The following is an 18901-nucleotide window of genomic DNA, read 5'->3' on the forward strand; positions in this document are numbered from 1 at the left end:
GCATCAGAAGGTGGAATGGAGCTAAGCCCAGTACTCAATGAGACACAGTTTAAAGAAAGACCAGATGCTCAATTGAATAAAGGGAGTGGTGATGTCAGCACAAGACCCCACCCAGCTAAACTTCCAACTTGTGAAAAGGATTTAAAGAAAAGCTTGAGTAGTGAAGGAAACCATTAACAACAGAGAGTAGATGTAATCGAATGAGGTGTTCTAGCCCCAGCGAGCAGCCCAACCTGGCAGTTTTAGCCTCATGGTCCTGTCTCTAAAGTGAAGGATAATGGACAATAATGGGCCTGTGAAACCACAAGTGCTTGTTTACAGAATGCTTTCTAGTATAATAGTTTCTGTGGTCATGATATCCCTTCATGGCAGTAGAATAGTGAAGATGAAGCATGAACATGCTACATGGTTGGGCACCTTTCCACCTGGATGGAAACTAGAAAAAACACCAGGCCAATAGCCGAGTTGATAAATAAATTAGGTGAACTCTTGCAGTAGAATATTCTTCTTCAGTAAAAATGATTAACTTCTTTGTATGTGGGTTTATAGGGACCTGGTTTAATCTTTAAGACATAAACAAAGCATATATAACACAAAGCTTTAAATATGAATAAACTAATAATATATTCTGTATGGGTACAGAAGTTAATGATGAAACTAATAAACAATCTCAAAATTCAGTGACAGTTCCCAGAGGGCTAGACAGAGATTGATTCTAATTACTATTTTTAGTCTTGGTGACTTGAATGATGCGTGTTTTGCCTTTTCTTATATCTCATGTATATTTTATGTTCTTTTGTCTTATTCATGCCTAAATTATTTTTCTTTTGAAGATTGTCTTCAAGTGGTACTCTTGAGTCATTGTCCGCATTGTGAACCTGTTTCGCTGGTTAATTAACTGTTATCCCACTTTCCAATGGTCTTCCTGTTGACAATAGACTTGGGGGTTTCAGAGACAAGTAGGGTTTGGCAGAAGTGTTCATGGTATTGCAGACCTAGGGTCTCAGTGAGGTGGAAGGCATTTGCCTGCTTGCTTGTCCCTGTAGGGCTTTTTTTTTCCCAGACCAGGGCCATTTCTTTAATCAGATCCATAGAATTTCCTGCTGGATTTATAATCACCAGCTATTAGAAACAGAGAAAGGACTAGTTGTCAAGTATAAAGTGTTTGAACAGAGTTTCCTCAAATTTTGTGATTGTCGTCTTCTTTTTTTACAGATTGACCAGCTGAAACAGGAACTTTCCAAGAAGGAGTCAGAACTTCTTGCCTTACAAACAAAGCTTGAAACCCTTAGCAATCAGAATTCAGATTGCAAGCAACACATTGAAGTGCTTAAAGAGTCACTTACTGCCAAAGAACAGAGGGCTGCCATCCTTCAGACTGAGGTAAGGCATTGGCTCGAGCTCTGGAGAGCAGGGACACTTAGCCATATTCAGTATTCTTCCTGAGAGGCATCCTGAAAAGAACCCATTCCCAGAACTGTTGGGGCCAGATGTGTTTTGGGATTCAGATTTTTTGGTTTTGAAGTGAGACGTGTTGCATGTATCATAGTTGTGTGACTCTCCTACTGAGGTTGCAGCAATACCTAAGACATGGTTTCATACTGAGGTGGGATAAATAAAGATGAAGACTGGATTCATTGCCTCCTGTTGATTTTTGTCATGTTCTACACCCACAGGGTTTGTTTCACATTTAGAATTTTTCTATTGTATTTTCCATTATTGAGAGTATTTTCATTTTATTTTTTCAAGATAGGGTTTCTCTGTACAATAGCCCTGTATGTTCTGGAACTCACTTTGTAGACCAGTATGGGCTCTAGCACACATAGATCTGCCTGCATCTGCCTCCACAGTACTGGGATTAAAGGTGTGAGCCACCACACCTGACTTTGGAGTGTTTTTTGTTGTTGTTGTTTTGTTTGATTTGGGAATCATAAGGAATTGGATCTGGAATTAATATATTTGATCAAAATTGTACTATTATTAGACTAGTCCATACTTTACTTGACAACCATTGTATAGGTGATTTCTTATCAATTTTCCCAATGAAGAAAGTTAGCATTGTGTGTTTCTTAAAGGAAATACTGATTTGTTATTTTTGATTCATATTTAGAGGAACAATAGAAACAACTCCAAACTCCAAACATGTTGTTAATCTCTTTTCTTGCTTCTTCTGGTTGGACCACACATTTCTATCTTATAAGAAATACAAAGCACACACTAGTTGTTGTGTAAAACAGCCATCAAAAGCAATGGGCAATATAGCAAAGAAGGGGGTGAGCCAGGCCGATTTGTGTGTTGTACCTTGTGGGTTACTTTGGGAGAAGGCAACATAATTGGTATGTATTGACGATGTATAGGGACATACACATTTGTCTTAGGAGTGAGTTGGTTTGCTGAGTAGATCTATGCCCTCAGTGAGTGTTGTCTGGGATTCTTTTTTTTAACACATAGATTTATGGTGTGAGTTGAAAGATGACTTACATCTCATTTGAAGGGGCAGCACTATGGAGTGTCTAGAACTCTGCTATTCAGTAGTAAGCTATTAGCATCAGAAGGCTACTTGAATTTACTTAGTTTAGAAAACATTTTAAATATAGTGCTTTAGTCACTATACCTATTCTACATAGTTAGTAGTGTCACGCTGGTAATGCCTGCTAACAGTTTTCTAGAGCAGGGATTTGCTTGGGTTTGACTCTGGCCCTTTGGTTGATTTTATAAAATATTATTAGAAGCCATCCCACCTATTCGTCTACATGCTCTCTTGCTATATTAGCAGAGCTGTGCAATTGTTACAGAGCTTGTGTGGGCTGCAGAGCTGAAGGTATTTGCTGTCTTGTCTTTCACCAAAGGAAAATTGCTGGCACTCTCAGTATGATGACCAGGTATTGGAATGTCCAACAAGGACTCCTTCTTGATTCCTAATCAGGCACAGGCCAGGTAGTTTGCTGAGTCCTATCCAAAAGCTTGTTTACTGTAAAGCACCTCATTATACCTGCATTTTCATCTTAAAGTTATTGTGATTATGTTACTATGGTCGGGTGGGAGGCAATATGGTGGGCATTGCAGTCTGCTTGCCCAATCAGGCACCCTGCTTCCCCGACAGTTCCTTTCTAGAAGGAGGAGTTGGGAGAGCCAGCTCAGAAGGCCTCTCCTCTCACCATCTGCTGCCTGCAGTAGTCTGCTCAGCCATCCTTCTACTTTACTTCTTTCAAATTACACAGTTTAAGTTAGACCCATACATATTTCATGAAAAAGACAGAGGTGACATGATGTGGACAGCTTGTCCCATGTTCAATAACTAAATGGCCCAATGGAGAGATGGTGCTTTGAAGTAGAAATGAAGTCACTTTGTGAGGACAATGAGATGGTATTTCTACACCCCTGCTTTGAAGTTCAGGACGTTAATAAGTTTATTGGCTGAAACAGCCAAGGAATTTTCTTTGACTTTTTTTCCTTCTATTAAGATTTCTGTGCACAGAAACAAGAGGAACACGTTGCCTGATGATGTCCATCTCTTGAAGAAAGCAATTTAGTTGAAATTATCTCTAATTGCTGGATCATGAGGAAAGGATTCTGGCAGCAGGGTAGAATATATTAAAGTGCTACGGGTAGGAATTGAGGGAAGACCTACAGAGTTAACTGACCTGGGCCCAGGAGGCATTCATAGACTAAACCACCAACTGAAGAGCATGCATGGGCTGGACCTAGGCCACCTACACAATGGTAGCAGATGTGTAGCTTGGTCTTCATGTGGGTCCCCTAACAATTGTAGTTGGGGCTGTCTCTGACTGTGTTACCTGCCTTCAGAACCTCTTCCTGTAGCTGGAGGTGCCTTGTCTGACCTCTGTGGGAGAGGATGCTTTTAGTCCTGCTGTGACTTGATGTTCCAAGGCAAGTTGGTATCCATGGAGGAGGTCTTCCTTTTCTCTGGGTAGAAGGGGAGGAGGTAATGAGGGACGTGAACAAATAATTAACGAATGAAAACTAGGAAAGGTAACTGAGAAAGAAAAAAAAGGGTTGTCTCCTCTTTGCCTCAACAGGAAAGCCATTATCTCCCTACCTCATATGTGGTTGCCTAGGGGAAAGGTGTTTGTTGAATGAGATACATTACATCTCATTATGTCCTTTATGGAAAGTCGTGAGTTAAATTATACCTGAGGGACGTGGAGCTTGTTCTCAGAAGCGGTGACATGAGACAGTTGCTTGCAGTTTGGCTCTGCCTCATCCCAAAAGGCTCTTGCCAGAACGGAAGAGAACGGGAAGAGTTTCAATGGCTTCTCTGTAACATCTCTGCTGCCAGCTGGCTTTAGCCATAGCTGTGACACAGTATATACGATAGCTGTCACTGCTTATTCCCTGAGAACAGTATAAATGACAGCTGAACTGGCATAATAGTTCCTCTCGGTAAGGGAGGCTCTGCAAGTGGGACCTTTGTGTTTGGGAGGTGGTAGAATGAAGGGTGGGGTGAGAGGTGGAAGGCAAGTTGTCTGGGTTTGTGGCTATGTGGCTTGGTTCTTTGGTTGGCTTGTTTTAACTTATACAAATACCCAGGCGCTTTTTGACATGTGTGCAATAAATCAGTGGAGTAATAATTATACACATTCAGAGATACACCACATGGCTCTTAACATAACATTTTAGTTTTTAAAATAGCTTCAAAGGACCCTGCAGCCACGTTTCTTATTTTGCTATTTCCTTTAATGTTTCCTACACACCATCTTACCCAATCCAGCAGGTCATGTCCTGCCCAGCAGTTAGGGTACCAGTGAATTGGCTTACATTCTTTCTTACTTTTGAGTAACTATCAATATGAACAAAAAATAGGAAGGAGAAATTTCTACCATTTATTTCAGTTAGAATTAAAACGTTTTTAAAAATGAAGGAATAAACACGGTGTTTAGAAGTCAGAGGTATGTGGGTATGCATGAGTCTCCCTGCTAACATATGTGTGTATGGGAGAAGGTCTGAATACAGGACTCAGGAAGATGCTTTCCTTGTGTGCAGTAATGTGTTCTAACTGCAAGTAGAGTTTCCTGAATTGCTGTTGTTATTAGTGTTGTTGTTCATTGTCAGGATGCTTGAGCAAGTTGAATTTTTTTCCTCATCTATTCTATTTTAGCTTTGTGAGTTTGTTTTGAAGGCTGTGTGTATAGAGAGCCCAGCCTATCACTGTTCAATCCAGGTACCTTCTTATGTGAATCAGACAAATAGACGTACTACACTATTGGTTCTTTTGTGAGTACCACCTACCAACGGGTTCTTTTCTCAAAGACTTTTGTTTCTGCCGTTTTGGAGAGCATCCTTCTTTCCTCCTCAGCATGACTGCCAAACCACTAGTCATGGTAATTCTTATGCACACTTTCTAGACGATGTGTTAGAGTCTACACAATGTTAAAGTTTTGTTTGCTTTTTGTACTAATGTATGTTGCAGATAGGTCTGAGAAGTGATCTATATGCCTAAGAACTTCTTAGCTAACAAGGAATGCCTGGGTTTTATGCTCTGACAGGCAAGGAACAACATGCGTTGGGTAGGGTGGTGTGTTCCAATGCAAAAGTTCATAGCTTTTCTTTTGACAGCATCATAGATTATATGTAATCAATAACAGATTACTATACAATCTATAGACCTTCTTTCCAGAAACATTTCTCTTGTGGTACCTTGTAGACAATCCCACACACTCAAGAACTCTTCAGTCTTTAAGACCCATAGGCTTGGAACAAGATAGTAGTCGTCTTTTATTGTTTTAAGTTTGTCATAATATATATTTTATTTTATGTGGGATTTCCAGGGAAGGACTTCTGCTTCCTGTCTCACCTCCTGCCCTGGTTGCTGGGAAGTGACTTTCTACTCACCTCAGTTGAGACTTCAAGAGGTGACAGTTACTGTCTTTCTTCGGCTAATCGTCTTGCACAATCAGTGTTGCACGCAGGTGCTTTTTAAGCCATTAGTAGCTCACACCCAGGCTGGCTTTGCCAGCTACTCTGCTACCCTCTTGGCATTGTGGGTACAGTGCTCTGTTTTCAAGCCTTGCAAGGAACGTCTTTAGAATTAATAAATTAAGGGACTTGGGGGGAAAAAGCATACAAAGAGACTTCTCCTGTCATTTATATTTTTCCAGTCCAGTCCCCTTATTGGCTTCATGGTTTTAAATGTTTTTATTCAGGGGGGAAAAGGCACCATTTGAAACTTTTATTGATAACATTTTTAACTGCAAGGAAAAGACGTAAACCTACAGAGCAGTAACTATCACGGTGGCCACAGTTGGGAGGTCTGCAAAATGCTTTATTGCCAATAGGAAAGAAAATGTTGGGAACCACAGCCATTACAGGGGTCAGCACCTCTGTTACATGCATCCCATTCCCGTTTTGAGAGCAGGGATGACGGCAGGACCAAGCTCCACACTTCCCTCCCCCTAACGTCTGCAGGCTTCATTTTGATTTTCTCTTTATTAATGATGTGAAAAGTTTGGGGTCATATAAAAACGAGCCAAGGTCAAGGCTTTGTGAGATTCAGAGTGGTGAATGCATCCTGTATCTAGCCAGAGAAGGACTGGCTAAAGGGGCTGACTTGGCTATCTACACTTTTTAGCTACTTTGCAGGTTTTAGTTATCCTGATGAATTAGGCAGCCAGCCTCTGGCTTCTCGGTGGTACGAACAGAATGACTGTGGCAAAAGAATCAAAATGGAACGCAAGGATCCTCCTGAGCTGTGGTGAAGGCATTCTGTGGCCATCGCATGGCTGTTTGGGGATTGTTAGAAGATGTTGTGGATAACTACTGACATCGTTCCCTTCCACAGGTCAAGAGTCTAGTACAGTTGTTGTTCTGAGTTCTCAGAAAATGCCTTATTTAACACCTTGTTAGGATGAAATTGCTTCTGACTTTATAAACACAGGTGTTCGGTTTGAATCCTAATGAACTGTGAAATAGGTAGATGTCTAAAAGGAAATTCTATAAATTGTGAACAGGGCTCTGTCAGCACACTAAATGGATTAGGAAAATTCATTGTCTGCCCTGTAACTGAACACCAGTGTGATGCGTGCCCCCGAATTAGTCCTGAAAAGCCAATAAACCAGAGGAAGAAAGCCGAGCTTAGGAGATGTTGATTGTGGGGGTTCCCCACCACAAATGAATCTGGTGCGGGACGGCTCGGAAATCAGAATGGCTATTCAGAGGAAGGCCAAGAAGGAGTACATCTGAGCAGACAACACAGAATTTATGGAGCAAAACCACAAACACCTTATTTTCCATTGTACTAAAACAGTGCTATTTTACACTACTCTTTTTGTATGTAATTCTGCTTTCAATTTTATATTGTTACTGCAACTCAAATCTCATTATAAGCGTTCCAACAAAAATCACTTTTTAATCAAAAACTTTCCAAGCCCAGCCATTGTAGGCAATTTTTGAGCAACCTATTTTTCTACCGGAACAAAAGAATTTGGTCCCTCCTTGTTGAGCTCATGTGGATGTTATTTGACCCGGGTCGCCAAACATGTAATTAAGATAACTGAATCATTTTAATTTCTGCATTAAGTCCTTTCATCATCCCATGCCATTGTTTTGGGGTAGAGAGATAGGGAGAGTCCTTTTGTTTTCTTTGAGAGAAAATAAAAGGATCGTTAATGCTTTTGCTGGCCGTACTTCTCCAAGTTGTGACTAGAACTGACAGAAGCCGATTAACCAGTCACCTACGGGAACACCCATGTCCACTGGTGAGCCCCATGTACTGACCAACTGTTCTTTGGAAGGAACGTGTATTTCCACCATGTCTGTGAATCACCGCCTGCCCCGCCATCTAAAGTAACAACATCCAGAGGGGACTCTAGCAGAACCTTCGAGCTCACATGCTGGCCTTTAAAAACATTATTGAAAGCAGGATATATGGAGTACTTTTATCCACTTTCAGTCTTGTATGAGCCCTGCATTTGGAAAGCAGTTTAGAAACTCACTCTGCTCTCTTGACACAGGCTCCATGTCTACTTCCTGTCTTCCTTGAAGAAGATACCGAATGCTACAATTAGGTTTCTTTGCTGTGTATTTTCACAGCAACCCCAAAATGCCCAGTTTAAATTGAATGGCTGGGCCTCTGCAAGAAGATACCACTCGGTAGGGTGATGTCATTATGCAGGTGGTGAAATCAGGTACAAGATAGAACAAGGCCTGTGCCCTAGGAAATTAGTTTTATTTAACAAAATGTATTGAAGTCTACAAAGGTTTTGGCATTTAACCTAAATTTAAATATTTTTTGTTATTATTAGTGTGTATGTGTATGTGAATGAGAGAGAGAACATACAGAGAGTGAACATGCATGAACATGAGTTCACTGTGGAGGTCAGAGGTCAACTCTCAGTTCTTTCCTTTCTTTGTGAGGTCCTGGGATTTGACTCACGTCTTCAGGCTTGTTTGGCAAGCTTTACCTGACTTTTGAGATGTAGGTGATTTCTCAAGACCTTCTAAGCAGCATTCTCCTTACAACATTACTTGGTAGTTACTTATTTGAAACTGAAAAGGCTATAATTTGGAGTTGTAACATCTTCCCAAGTGTGAGAGGCTGCTGAGGGTGACTCTTTGGTTGGGAACCAGCAATACTGGCTGTCAGAAAAATCTCTCCATAACAATGACATCTATGAGTGAATGCCTTTGTCGTCATTCAGAGAGAATTTCCAGCAGGGGAGTGGGGAGAGGGAGATCCAGCTGTCTCTGAGGGCGTTGGCTAGGCTGCATCAGTTCTTCAACCTCTTTCCCATCCACAGCCAGGAGCACATCAACAACATCGGCTTTAACTATTTGGGAAACAAACTTCATTTGTACTTCCTTGTGTGTGTGTGTGTGTGTGTGTGTGTTTGTGTGTGTGCGCGCGCGCGCCCCCGTGTGTGTGTGTTTATGCCTAAAGAGGTAAGAAGTCAATGTTAAGTGTGTACTTCAATTTTTCTCTACTTTTGAGACAAAGTTTCTCATTGAAACTTGAATTTACTAACTTGGCTACACTGGCCAGACAGGCCCAGAGGTCCCTCTGTCTCTGTCTCCTCAGCTCCAGGATTACAGAGCCATAATGCTGTGCCCAGAGGGTTTTTTTTTTTCAGTGTGGATGCTGATTGAACTGAAGTCCTCATAGCTGCACAGAAAGCCCTTTACCGAGTCATTGTCACAGGCTTCTACAAATAATTTTATTTGGATGATGTATAAAACTGATATATTTGGTGGTGAAGAGTTTTTGCACATGAAAGCTATTGAACATAAAAACCAACTTAGAGAAATTTGTGGTAGATAAAGGGTTTGTATTTCTAATGAATGGAACTTTTGAAAATAGATAACTGAAGAGCCAAGAGCCCTATAAAATAGTAGGCCCAGGCTTCGGTCGGCATCTAGAGAAATGAATGCAAATGTACTCAACGTTTATGCTTAATCTGAGGAGATGAATGCATATTAAAACTACACTGAAAACAATTTTCACCTGACGGGCAAATGTCCAAAAGTTTAAAATACTTTTCGTTGGCAAGACAAGAGGAAAAGTAAACCTCTAATAATGATGGTTTTAAAGCAGGATGGTTATTTCCTTGGGAGAATTTGGCAACAGTTACCAAATTTTCCATGTTTACCTTTGTCTTGGGATCTCAGTTCTAGAAATAGATATCAAAGGTACACTGGCAAAAATAGGAAAATACTCAAAATTTGTGATTCTTATCCACAAACACTTGGAATAATCAAGACATCTACCAGGATCAGGCTGATTTAATAAATCACAGTGATCTATAAGATGGAATGCTATACAGCTACGCAAAACACAAGCTAGGTCTTGGTACATGATGGGATGATCTCTAGATGACATTGCCAAGTGCAAGACGAGGGTTGGCATTGTTTATGTATAGATTGAGTACCATAGCCACATCTGCATGGATGCAGCAAATCATAAAATCAGTAAGAAATACTGGAGTTGAGAGGCACACAACCTAGACGATAAAATGAACTTCATGTTATAGATTTGTCTTGGAACCGAGAATAGTTTATATAATTATAAAGCCAAATCGAATCCTGAAATATAATCCTGAAATGGTTAGAAAACGAAGCATTCATCTATGTGCAGTTTGAACAGAGTCAAAGTCACAGTACCTTTGCAAATGCCTCTAATATAGGCTTAGATTTCATAAAACTTACTTTAAATATGGTTCTTTAATGCTTTAACCTCCATTCTAGTTCAGCAGCCACCAGAGGTAGGGAAAAAGAAAGGTTGGTAGGAAATGAGGGTTGTGGATCTGTTGAGGGATATTTCTTTGGGGCGATTCTAATCTTCATTGTTGGCATTCTAGTTTACTAGCGACACACCAAACATGAATCAGTAGCCCCAGTCCAGTTCACCCAGCAAATACCAAACATGAGTCAGTAGCACTCGATCCAGAAGAAACCGCGAGGTTCCACACAGTACCTGGGAAGTGGCAAGAAGCAGCTGGAAGCAGCCAGAAGTTCTTTGGTGTGTTTCTCTCTGCAAAGTCACAACAAGTGAAAAGCCAGTGAAGAAAGCAAGGTGAACCAATGCAAGAGTGTTGTAAGAGAAGACCAGCGTCAGAGAAGCACTATGATGAGCAGCAAGGAGTTGCAAGGTGAACCAATGCAAGAGCGCGCTCTGTTGGGTTATACTTATCCTCTTTCCAAACAGCACATGCCTTTCAAGCATTCACTCCAGCAAAACATCACATGCTCTTTCACCAGGCAACTTCCAGAAAAAACACCATGTGTCTATTCTCAGCAAAACATCCTCTCACATGTTTGCATCAGCAAATATCCTCTTGTAAGACAGTTTCCAGAAAAAAACATTGCATGACACAACTGAGTCTCCAACAAAACCACAAATCCCCACTCAGTTTAGTAGACAGTTCTCTGTGTGTCCATCTCTAGTGGATTTACTCAAGGACAGACAGAAATGTGAAACTCCTGAAGACTCTTTCAGTAATTACACGACTTGTTGTAGTGTGGCTATCATTGTCTAGATGGACGTATTTGCAGAGCTGGATCAAATGAGCACTTCTCTTTTTGCCATTGAGAATTAGAATTTTCAGTATGGGACAGAGGAAGTACAGACCAGTCTAATCAGCACTGTGCTTCATATTGGACCGGAGCATCTCAGTTCATACCCCCAGGTGAACTTGGGATAAGCTTCATGCTTAACAATAAGCATATGCATCTTTTATAAATGGTATATAGGATGATATACGCTAAGTATAAATAGCTGTATACTAACGCATGTTATAGCCATGCCTATGAAAAGCTCTATAAATAAGGACAGTCTAGCAGCAGTCGGTACTCTCCCTGCCACATTTCACCATTTTCTTAATTAAGGCTTTTGTAGAAGTGGATGAATCCAGAGCTAGGGCAGGAGATGCTGCGTGGAACTGCTTGTCACCCTGGCAACATGGGGGAGGGGTGATGCCCCTTACTGATGGCACTGGGAAAGAGTTGAGGTGAATAAAAAGCTGTAGTTGGCTGTGGTGCTCATGTCTGTAACCCTAGTATTCCAGACATGGGGCAGGGGGATCATGAGTCCAAGGCTAGCCTAGACTACATAAGAAGGCTCCGTTTTACACATATAAGCTAATGAAACAGGCTTTTTGAAAAAAGTTTGAATCTTATTGTAAGTAATAAAGTCTAGGAGGAAGCCAGCAAAGAGAACCTTCAGCTGGGTATAGCAAACAAGCTCCCTATGTGGAAAGCTTCCCATCTTTTAAATTAGGTTATATATTTCTGAACAGAGAGAGGGAGGGAAGGGACCTATAGATCGAAAAGATTCAGCAACGCATCACCCATTACAGTGTACAGACCTTATTATAAAATGGAGGAATTTAGAGGTTCAGCAGATAGTGTGTGAAGGAACAATTGGCAAACTTTATGATGTTGTTACAATGGTTTTATTTTTGTTAAGAAATCTTTATCTTCTAAGCATGTCTGAAAATGCTCATAGAGCAAATAAAGTAGCATTTGTGACCTCATTTAAAATAATTATGGATGTTGAGAAAGAAAATACTAGTCCAGAAGAAGTAAGCCCTGTTGTGTGTATTCTTCCTGTAAAAGGAGATTTTCAAACCAATGCCGTTAGGTGAGATACATTGTAGCTAAGATCAGTGCAACAATGTCTTGTGGTGTCATCAAGTATCCCAGTAGGCATGGCAGAGAAGGATGCTCTTTAGCCCGTGTGAGACCTGAGGGGAAAGACAAAAGTGGCTTGGATGTCTTTCTGCTCAGCTATAGGAAAGCTATAGCATGCCAAAGTAGAAGCCCATTTCCCCTTGGTTTTGGACCGCTCATCTTTATAAAGTGCCGTGTACTTTTATTTCCGGCTCATGTTGGTACTGATGGTGACTGGTCATTTTCGTTGACCTCTTCAGATTGTGCTCTAAGTGAGTGCTGGTTTCTGAGGGTGGAGGCATTTTATCTCCTTCTTTCCTCTTTGACATCTGGCTGCATGCATCTGCCTCGTGTTCACTTCTTAGGTATTGGAAGTGTGGGTTCATATCAACAGTCTTTACAGAGCTTGGGGATTTGTCCAGGGTCTAGGAAGGCATGACACAGTCCCAGTCTCTATGAGGAAAGAAACGAGGGGCTGTGAGATGTTCAGTGGGAAAAGGCTCCTGCTGCCAATACCAGTGCTGTGAGTTCATTTCCCAGAACCTGTGTGGTAGAGGAACAAACTGAGTTCTATAGGTCCTCTGACTCCCCTGTCTGCCTGTCTGTCTCTTTCATCAAATAAAATGTAAAAAAGAAGAAAAAAGTGAATATAGATTGCAGTGAGTCTGTCATGATAATTCTATGCTAGTATACCAGTCCTGCACACGTGAAGTCTTCTTTTGCACACTGTGTTGGACACAGTACCTCCAAGATGAAACTCGTAATTCAAGTCAGGAGTATTTCTATAGTTCATAGTTTTTATTTTTCCTGGCAGAGCGGTGCTTTCTACTGTGACTAACATAATTAAAGTTCTTGTCACTGAAAAAAAATCAGTAGGATGAAGTCACTAATGGTATTAACACAACTGAACACATTTTGTCCAATAGGAAGTGTCATATATCATCAAAACTAAAATGATAGTATCATATCACATTTATTAAGCACTTATGGATGCCAAACTCATTTGTAATATCAAATAAACCATAATTCCATCCCCTGAAGTTTGTAGTACTTGATGCTGGTGGATTTTCTTATTTTATACAAATATCTATATCTATCTATGCTATAGTTAGAATGAATTTAACAGTCATCTGCAATAAATAAATGTATATGCATACACATATAAATATTATATATTATATATATGAAGGTCTAGGGTAAGTTATGTGAAACTCGCTTATTATTAGTCTCCCTCCATGTATAGTTCCAGAACTAAAGACAGCACTATAGAATAAATTCCACTATGTAGGCAGAGACAAGGAGGTGTAATACTCTGGGCATTGATGTGCCTATAGGGGAGCCTCAAGAGAGACTTCACAGAGGAGGGAAACTTGATATAGACCCTTATAAATGAAGTAATTTCTAGGTTGAGGGAGGTAGAGGGAAGAGAAAAAACAGCAGAAGACAAAACAGTACTGAGGTAAGGGCTTAGCAGGTAAGAACGGGGGAGGGGGAGGGGTGGAATGCAGGAGGTAGAGAAGTGTAGCCCATCCAAGTGATGTAGTCTCCTGTTTGAAATGAAGCATGCGTCTCTAGGTGTGGGAACAGCATTACGGTATGTAGCACAACAGTTGGGTTCATGAGATTTGGCAACAGACACTGCTTGGTTTAGAGTCTAGCTCTAAGTCTAATGAGAATGTGTTCATCCACTTCTCACTCAATAGATATAAATTGATGTCTTCTGTGAGCTTAATGCTTTCCTACGTGGTGGGGAAAGTAAGTAAACAAAACAGGCAGAGTCTTTAAGGAGCTTCTGTTCTGCAGTGTTAGACTTGCTTGTTGTACATGGGTTCAGGGAAAGAAACAAAAATGAAATGTCCCCTTAAGTGGTACATGTGACCCACTCCACAGTGATTCTGGTATCAAGGATGCAAGTACTGAGGTGTCAGGGATGAGTGGGTTTGAGTGCCACAGGGCAGTGTGCCCCAAGTACAGTGAGAAAAGTATGGCGGTCAACTTGTTAGGGGCACTGGAGATTCCAGACCACGGCAGGAGAGCAGAGAAGTCACTGCAGGGGAGAAGGCAGTAGACAGTCTGGTTTTTCAGTTTGCTTTGCTGTGTTTGAACCAGTGACTTTGAGGCCACAGCAGACATTGTGGTTTGGTGAGTTAGTGGCCTAGACCCCATGATAGTGTAGAAGGGAGAGAAGAGAATGATTTGCCGTCCTTTTGGAAGCGTAGTCTCCTAAATGTTCATTCAGATCACTTTTGTAATAAAATCCCTTATAGTTTTGGAAGCTGAGGGGTTCGATGTCAAAGTGCCGGTGGATCTAGTGTCTGGTGAGAACCAACTTCACGGTCGGTCATTTTTATAGAGATCTAATTCCAGGCTGCAAGTTTCTCGCTCATGAATGACTCCCCCATATCGTCGCCCTGGTAGGTAGCATACTCCAAAGTGAGTCACAGCAGAACCCACATTCAGACCACAGCAGGCGATTACTAGAATGTGTTGAAGAATTGGAGATAGGCTTGAGAAGAGGATGAAGGCTAGGTTCTCAGGTATTTGGTTAGAATAAGTGTGTGTTCAAGTTATGTCACCTCTTCAAAATACCAGAGGACTTTTGCATGGGTTAAGTGAGATTAGATGTATTCTGTGGGGGGTGAAGTAATCAGATAATCAGATACGTTTTGTGTTTCTTTGGAGTATCTGAACTTAGGTGGAACAAAAGCCTATAGGTTGGTAGAGAAGTTGAGATGTACGGGAAGAGCCTCTTAGCAGAAGCCATGAGGCAGTGAGCATTACAGGAAGCGGACACCATAAAGTAGCACACCCGTAGCTGCCGGAGAAGGTGTAGGGAAGAGAAGGCAGGATCTGAACCACCAGATGCTCCTGCTAACCAGAGAGGTTCTGTGTTCCTGTCCTGTGATCCACCGTGTGGTGCGCTTCCCTGTCCCGTTGCCCATCTTTGCTCGGTAAAACAGTAATGTGTCTTTATTCACTAAATTAAAAGAGCCCAACAAGACAACGTGGTTTCATTCTTTATATTGGAGGACACATCTTTATGTATCTTTACTTTAAATTAGAAAATCATGAAAATATATTTGCATGGTCAAAAATAGGTTTTTGAAGAACAAAATGCCTCAAACAAACATTGGAATAAACTCTCCTCAACTCTTTCTTTTTTCCTTTTCCAAAGGTCTCTCTGTGTAGCTCTGACTGTTCTGGAACTCACTCTGTAGACCAGGCTGGCTTCAAACTCAGGTATCTGCCTACCTCTGCCTCCTGAGTGCTGGGATTAGAGGTGTGCACTGCCATGTTCCGCCCCTCAACTATTTTTCAAAGGTTTAAAAATGTGTGTGTGTGTGTGTGTGTGTGTGTGTGTGTGTGAGAGAGAGAGAGAGAGAGAGAGAGAGAGAGAGAGAGAGAGAGAGAGAGCTTGCACACTTATGTAAGTCAGAGAACACCTTTCAGGAGTCCAGTTCCTTCCTTACACCATGAGGAATTCAGGGCTTAAACTCAGGTCAGTAGGCTTGGTGGCAAGTACCTTAACCACTGAGCTCCCTCCCTACACCCTTGATTCTTCTTAAACACTCTAAAGCTGAATCCCTCCCCAGGGTTTTTATTGGAAATGTTTCCTCGCAGACTTGTTATAAACTATGTTTGTGCCAGGCCCCATGATTACATTGTAGAGATCCTTTCACTATAACGAGAGCGTAAGGACTTCCCCTTCTCTGAACTAGGTCTCCCAGGGATCTCTGGTCAGTACACATGGAGCCGTCACAGAGTTGCCCCTATCTGGATAGAATGAAGTACTGTAGTGAATTCATTCGTAGATGGACACAGCTTATTTTCAGTGTTTCTTATATTATAGCGTTAAGGGCTGTGTTACTGTGTGAACTTTCATCCATTTTGACAAAGCCAAAATAATCTGAGAGGGGTCCGTTGACACTGGTGGCTGTGCAAGGACATGTGTTGGCACTGGAGTACTGGCGAGATATGTGGGTCTGTGGAGCTGCTGCAGATTACAGTCAGCATGTGTGGTGAGAGCTTCTTACGTTTTATGTTGCTTTAGGGAGGAATTACAAGTCCTTGGCAGGGGAGCTCAAACACTGCTGTTTCCTTCAGACAGTTTTCAAATCCCTCACCGCCCCCACCCCGCACTGTTAACAACTGGTTTTAGAAAAATATATGTATATATGCCTATCTATATATATATTTGAATACATATATTGACTTTTCTAAAGCACTCTTCTAAAGATATGCTTAGTGAGTAATTCTGAGTTAAAGAGTTTAATTACATATGCAAAGGATAAACACTATCTTCGAAGTTTAGCCTTGAGAGGAAATAACACACTTAAGGAGGAGAACGTTAACTGCACTAAATGGTTATGTTTTGGTATCTTTAAAAGTTAGAATGTTTGTATTTTCTTAAATTAATAAAAAATTTAAATAACTTGGGCATAAAGAGATGGCTTAGTAGGTAAGAGTTCTTGCTGCTTAAGCAGGAGGACCTAAGTTTAGATCCTAGTCCTGATGTTACTGACAATTGTGACTTCAGCAAGGTGGCACAGTGGGTAGTGGCAGGCACTCAGTACCAAGCTTGGTGCCCTGAGTCCCATCTCTGTGACCCATACGGTGGATGGATAGGACCAGCTCCAAGTTTCCCCTGATCTCCATACATATGCCTTGGCCTAACCCTGAGACTTCAATGCAGTTGTGCCCAATTTTAACCCCTGACTTGTCTGGCTTAACTCCTCTCTCTACTACACAGTTATGGAGTTGGTTTTGTTTTGTTTTTTTTGCCTTTGGGTTTGACAGAACTATAACTACCAGGAGCTAAAGCAGTTACCCTTTCTGCACCCATGATTCAGCGCCATGGCCTGAATTTAGTTTTTATAGGGCCTGGGAAGTAGTTTTATGACCTTCTCTCTATGGTTTCTTGAGTTGTGGATGGTCTAATTCAAATAAGCAGTGGGGTTTTGCACTGGATAATGTTTCTTAAGTATTCAATGTCTGTTGTGTCCCCTGACACTAGATTAGAACATCCTAACAGGAACTGGCCTCCATGGCCACTCTTTGGCACCATGAGTGTTCCAAACACATTTTTCCTGTTCTTATTTCTTTGTATGTTCACACAGTGATGCGTGCAGTGAAAATCTCATCTCCACACTGTGTTTACTGTGGTCCAACGCCAACACTCCAATCACGCTCTTTCCCCATTTCTTCATTCTCTCCCTTTAAGACCTTTTGTAAGAAAACTGACCATTGTCTCTGGTCATTGGTCTCAGTTTACATAGCTCTTGTCTTCTTAATTGCCTCTCTTGTTGCTTCTCATAACTCAGGGCCTTCTGTATCAACATTGCAGGGTCCAGCCATAACTCATAAATCGGGGGACTGGGGTCAGCTGGAACAGTGAGAACTTGGGGGCAGAGCCCCCCACTCCCAATGAACAGTTCTTACTTTCAGGAGCTAGAGGCCCAGTATTGGTAGAGCCTCTGACTTTTAAGAGTGGCAGGAAGTGTAGACTTGTAGGCTTTGTTTTCAATAACTCATTCTAACATCCATTCATCCATTCTACAGCTTCTAAAAAATATTGGCAAACAACTAGATTATTTTATAATAGTGTGTCTATAAAACAAAACACATCTGTTAAACATTACTTGGACTCTTAGTAAAGCAACAAAACCTTTTTCTGATTTTGAAGGTGACTGTTCACTTAAGGTCTCTCCATACTTCTTTGCATTTTGGTTTATTATTTCTTTGGTGTATGTGTGTATGTATGTGTGTGTGTGTGTGTGTGTGTGTGTGTGTGTGTGTGTGTGTGTGTGTTTCCAACAAAGATCGTCCCTAGGTTCCTGGGAGGCAATTGGGTGTTCTGTTTAACAGTAAGGTTTGGGTATCAGTAGGCCTGAGTGGAAGAGGAGCTCTCACATTCTGAGGTAGGTAGGTTATGCACTACAGACCACCTATAAAATGTGACTAGTAATGCCTTAACAGAATTGCTTGATTACTGAATAACTGTGGGTTTTTTTCTTTTTGTTCCAACTGTCTATCCTATCATTTACCATGAATAACCAGATGAGTGTTTACATGATTCCCTGCAGATTACTGTTTATTGGAAGAGAAAGACAGTAGTCTGGTATTATTAATGGGATGGGGCCATTAAATCGCTTGCATGGTTAAAGGGGAGTCTAGGGTAGGTTCTCTGGGGAGAGAGCTGTCTGACTTAAGGTCTGATGGTGAAGGTGTAGTGAACTACACGAAAGGGGTGCAGAGCCACATTTCCAGCCTCAGGTCTCCTGTGTGCCGCCTCTGTCAAGTAATGACCATAGCCAGTTAACCTCTCCTGGTCTGGGCTTAACAGATCTTCTCACCGGGAAGCAGCAAAGCTTCATTCCCTCTCCTCTGGGTCTCACAAGACTTGCTTTGTCACTAGTTATAGCTTAAGTGATAGTGTGGTGGAGGGTACGCTGCAGTACCAACTTGAAAATTACAGTGGCATAGCGTGGGGTAAAACAACCTGTTCGGCTACCGGAAGCCCAGGTCTAGTTGCTGTTTGCTGCTGTAAAGAAAGTGTTATTAGAACACAACCATGACCGTTTAGAGTGCATTATCTGTGGCTGCTTCTCATTACGATAAAGTTGATGGTAATAGAGACTACACGGTCTACAGAATAAAAAGTATTTACTATGTGGCTTTAGACTCTCTCTCTCTCTCTCTCTCTCTCTCTCTCTCTCTCCTCTCTCCTCTCTCCTCTCTCTCCTCTCTCCTCCCCTCCCCCCTTCTCCCCTCTCCCCTCTCC

At 41.5% G+C, this 18901-nt stretch overlaps 1 protein-coding gene across 18 annotated transcripts in view; it reads left to right on the forward strand.

The window, feature by feature from the left end:
* Positions 1-18901, forward strand: part of Erc2 (ELKS/RAB6-interacting/CAST family member 2) — an 883982-nt gene that overhangs the window by 292736 nt on the left and 572345 nt on the right. For all 18 annotated transcript variants that reach the window (XR_004389747.1, XM_032918652.1, XM_032918651.1 and 15 more), the window contains one exon: positions 1216-1383. Coding sequence is in view for 17 of the 18 variants with exons in the window: in XM_032918652.1 (XP_032774543.1) it covers positions 1216-1383 (168 nt within the window). In the remaining variant the exon portion in view is untranslated. The remainder of the gene's footprint in view (positions 1-1215; positions 1384-18901) is intronic.

Source organism: Rattus rattus, chromosome 13 (assembly GCF_011064425.1).
Source record: "Rattus rattus isolate New Zealand chromosome 13, Rrattus_CSIRO_v1, whole genome shotgun sequence".
NCBI lineage: Eukaryota > Metazoa > Chordata > Mammalia > Rodentia > Muridae > Rattus > Rattus rattus.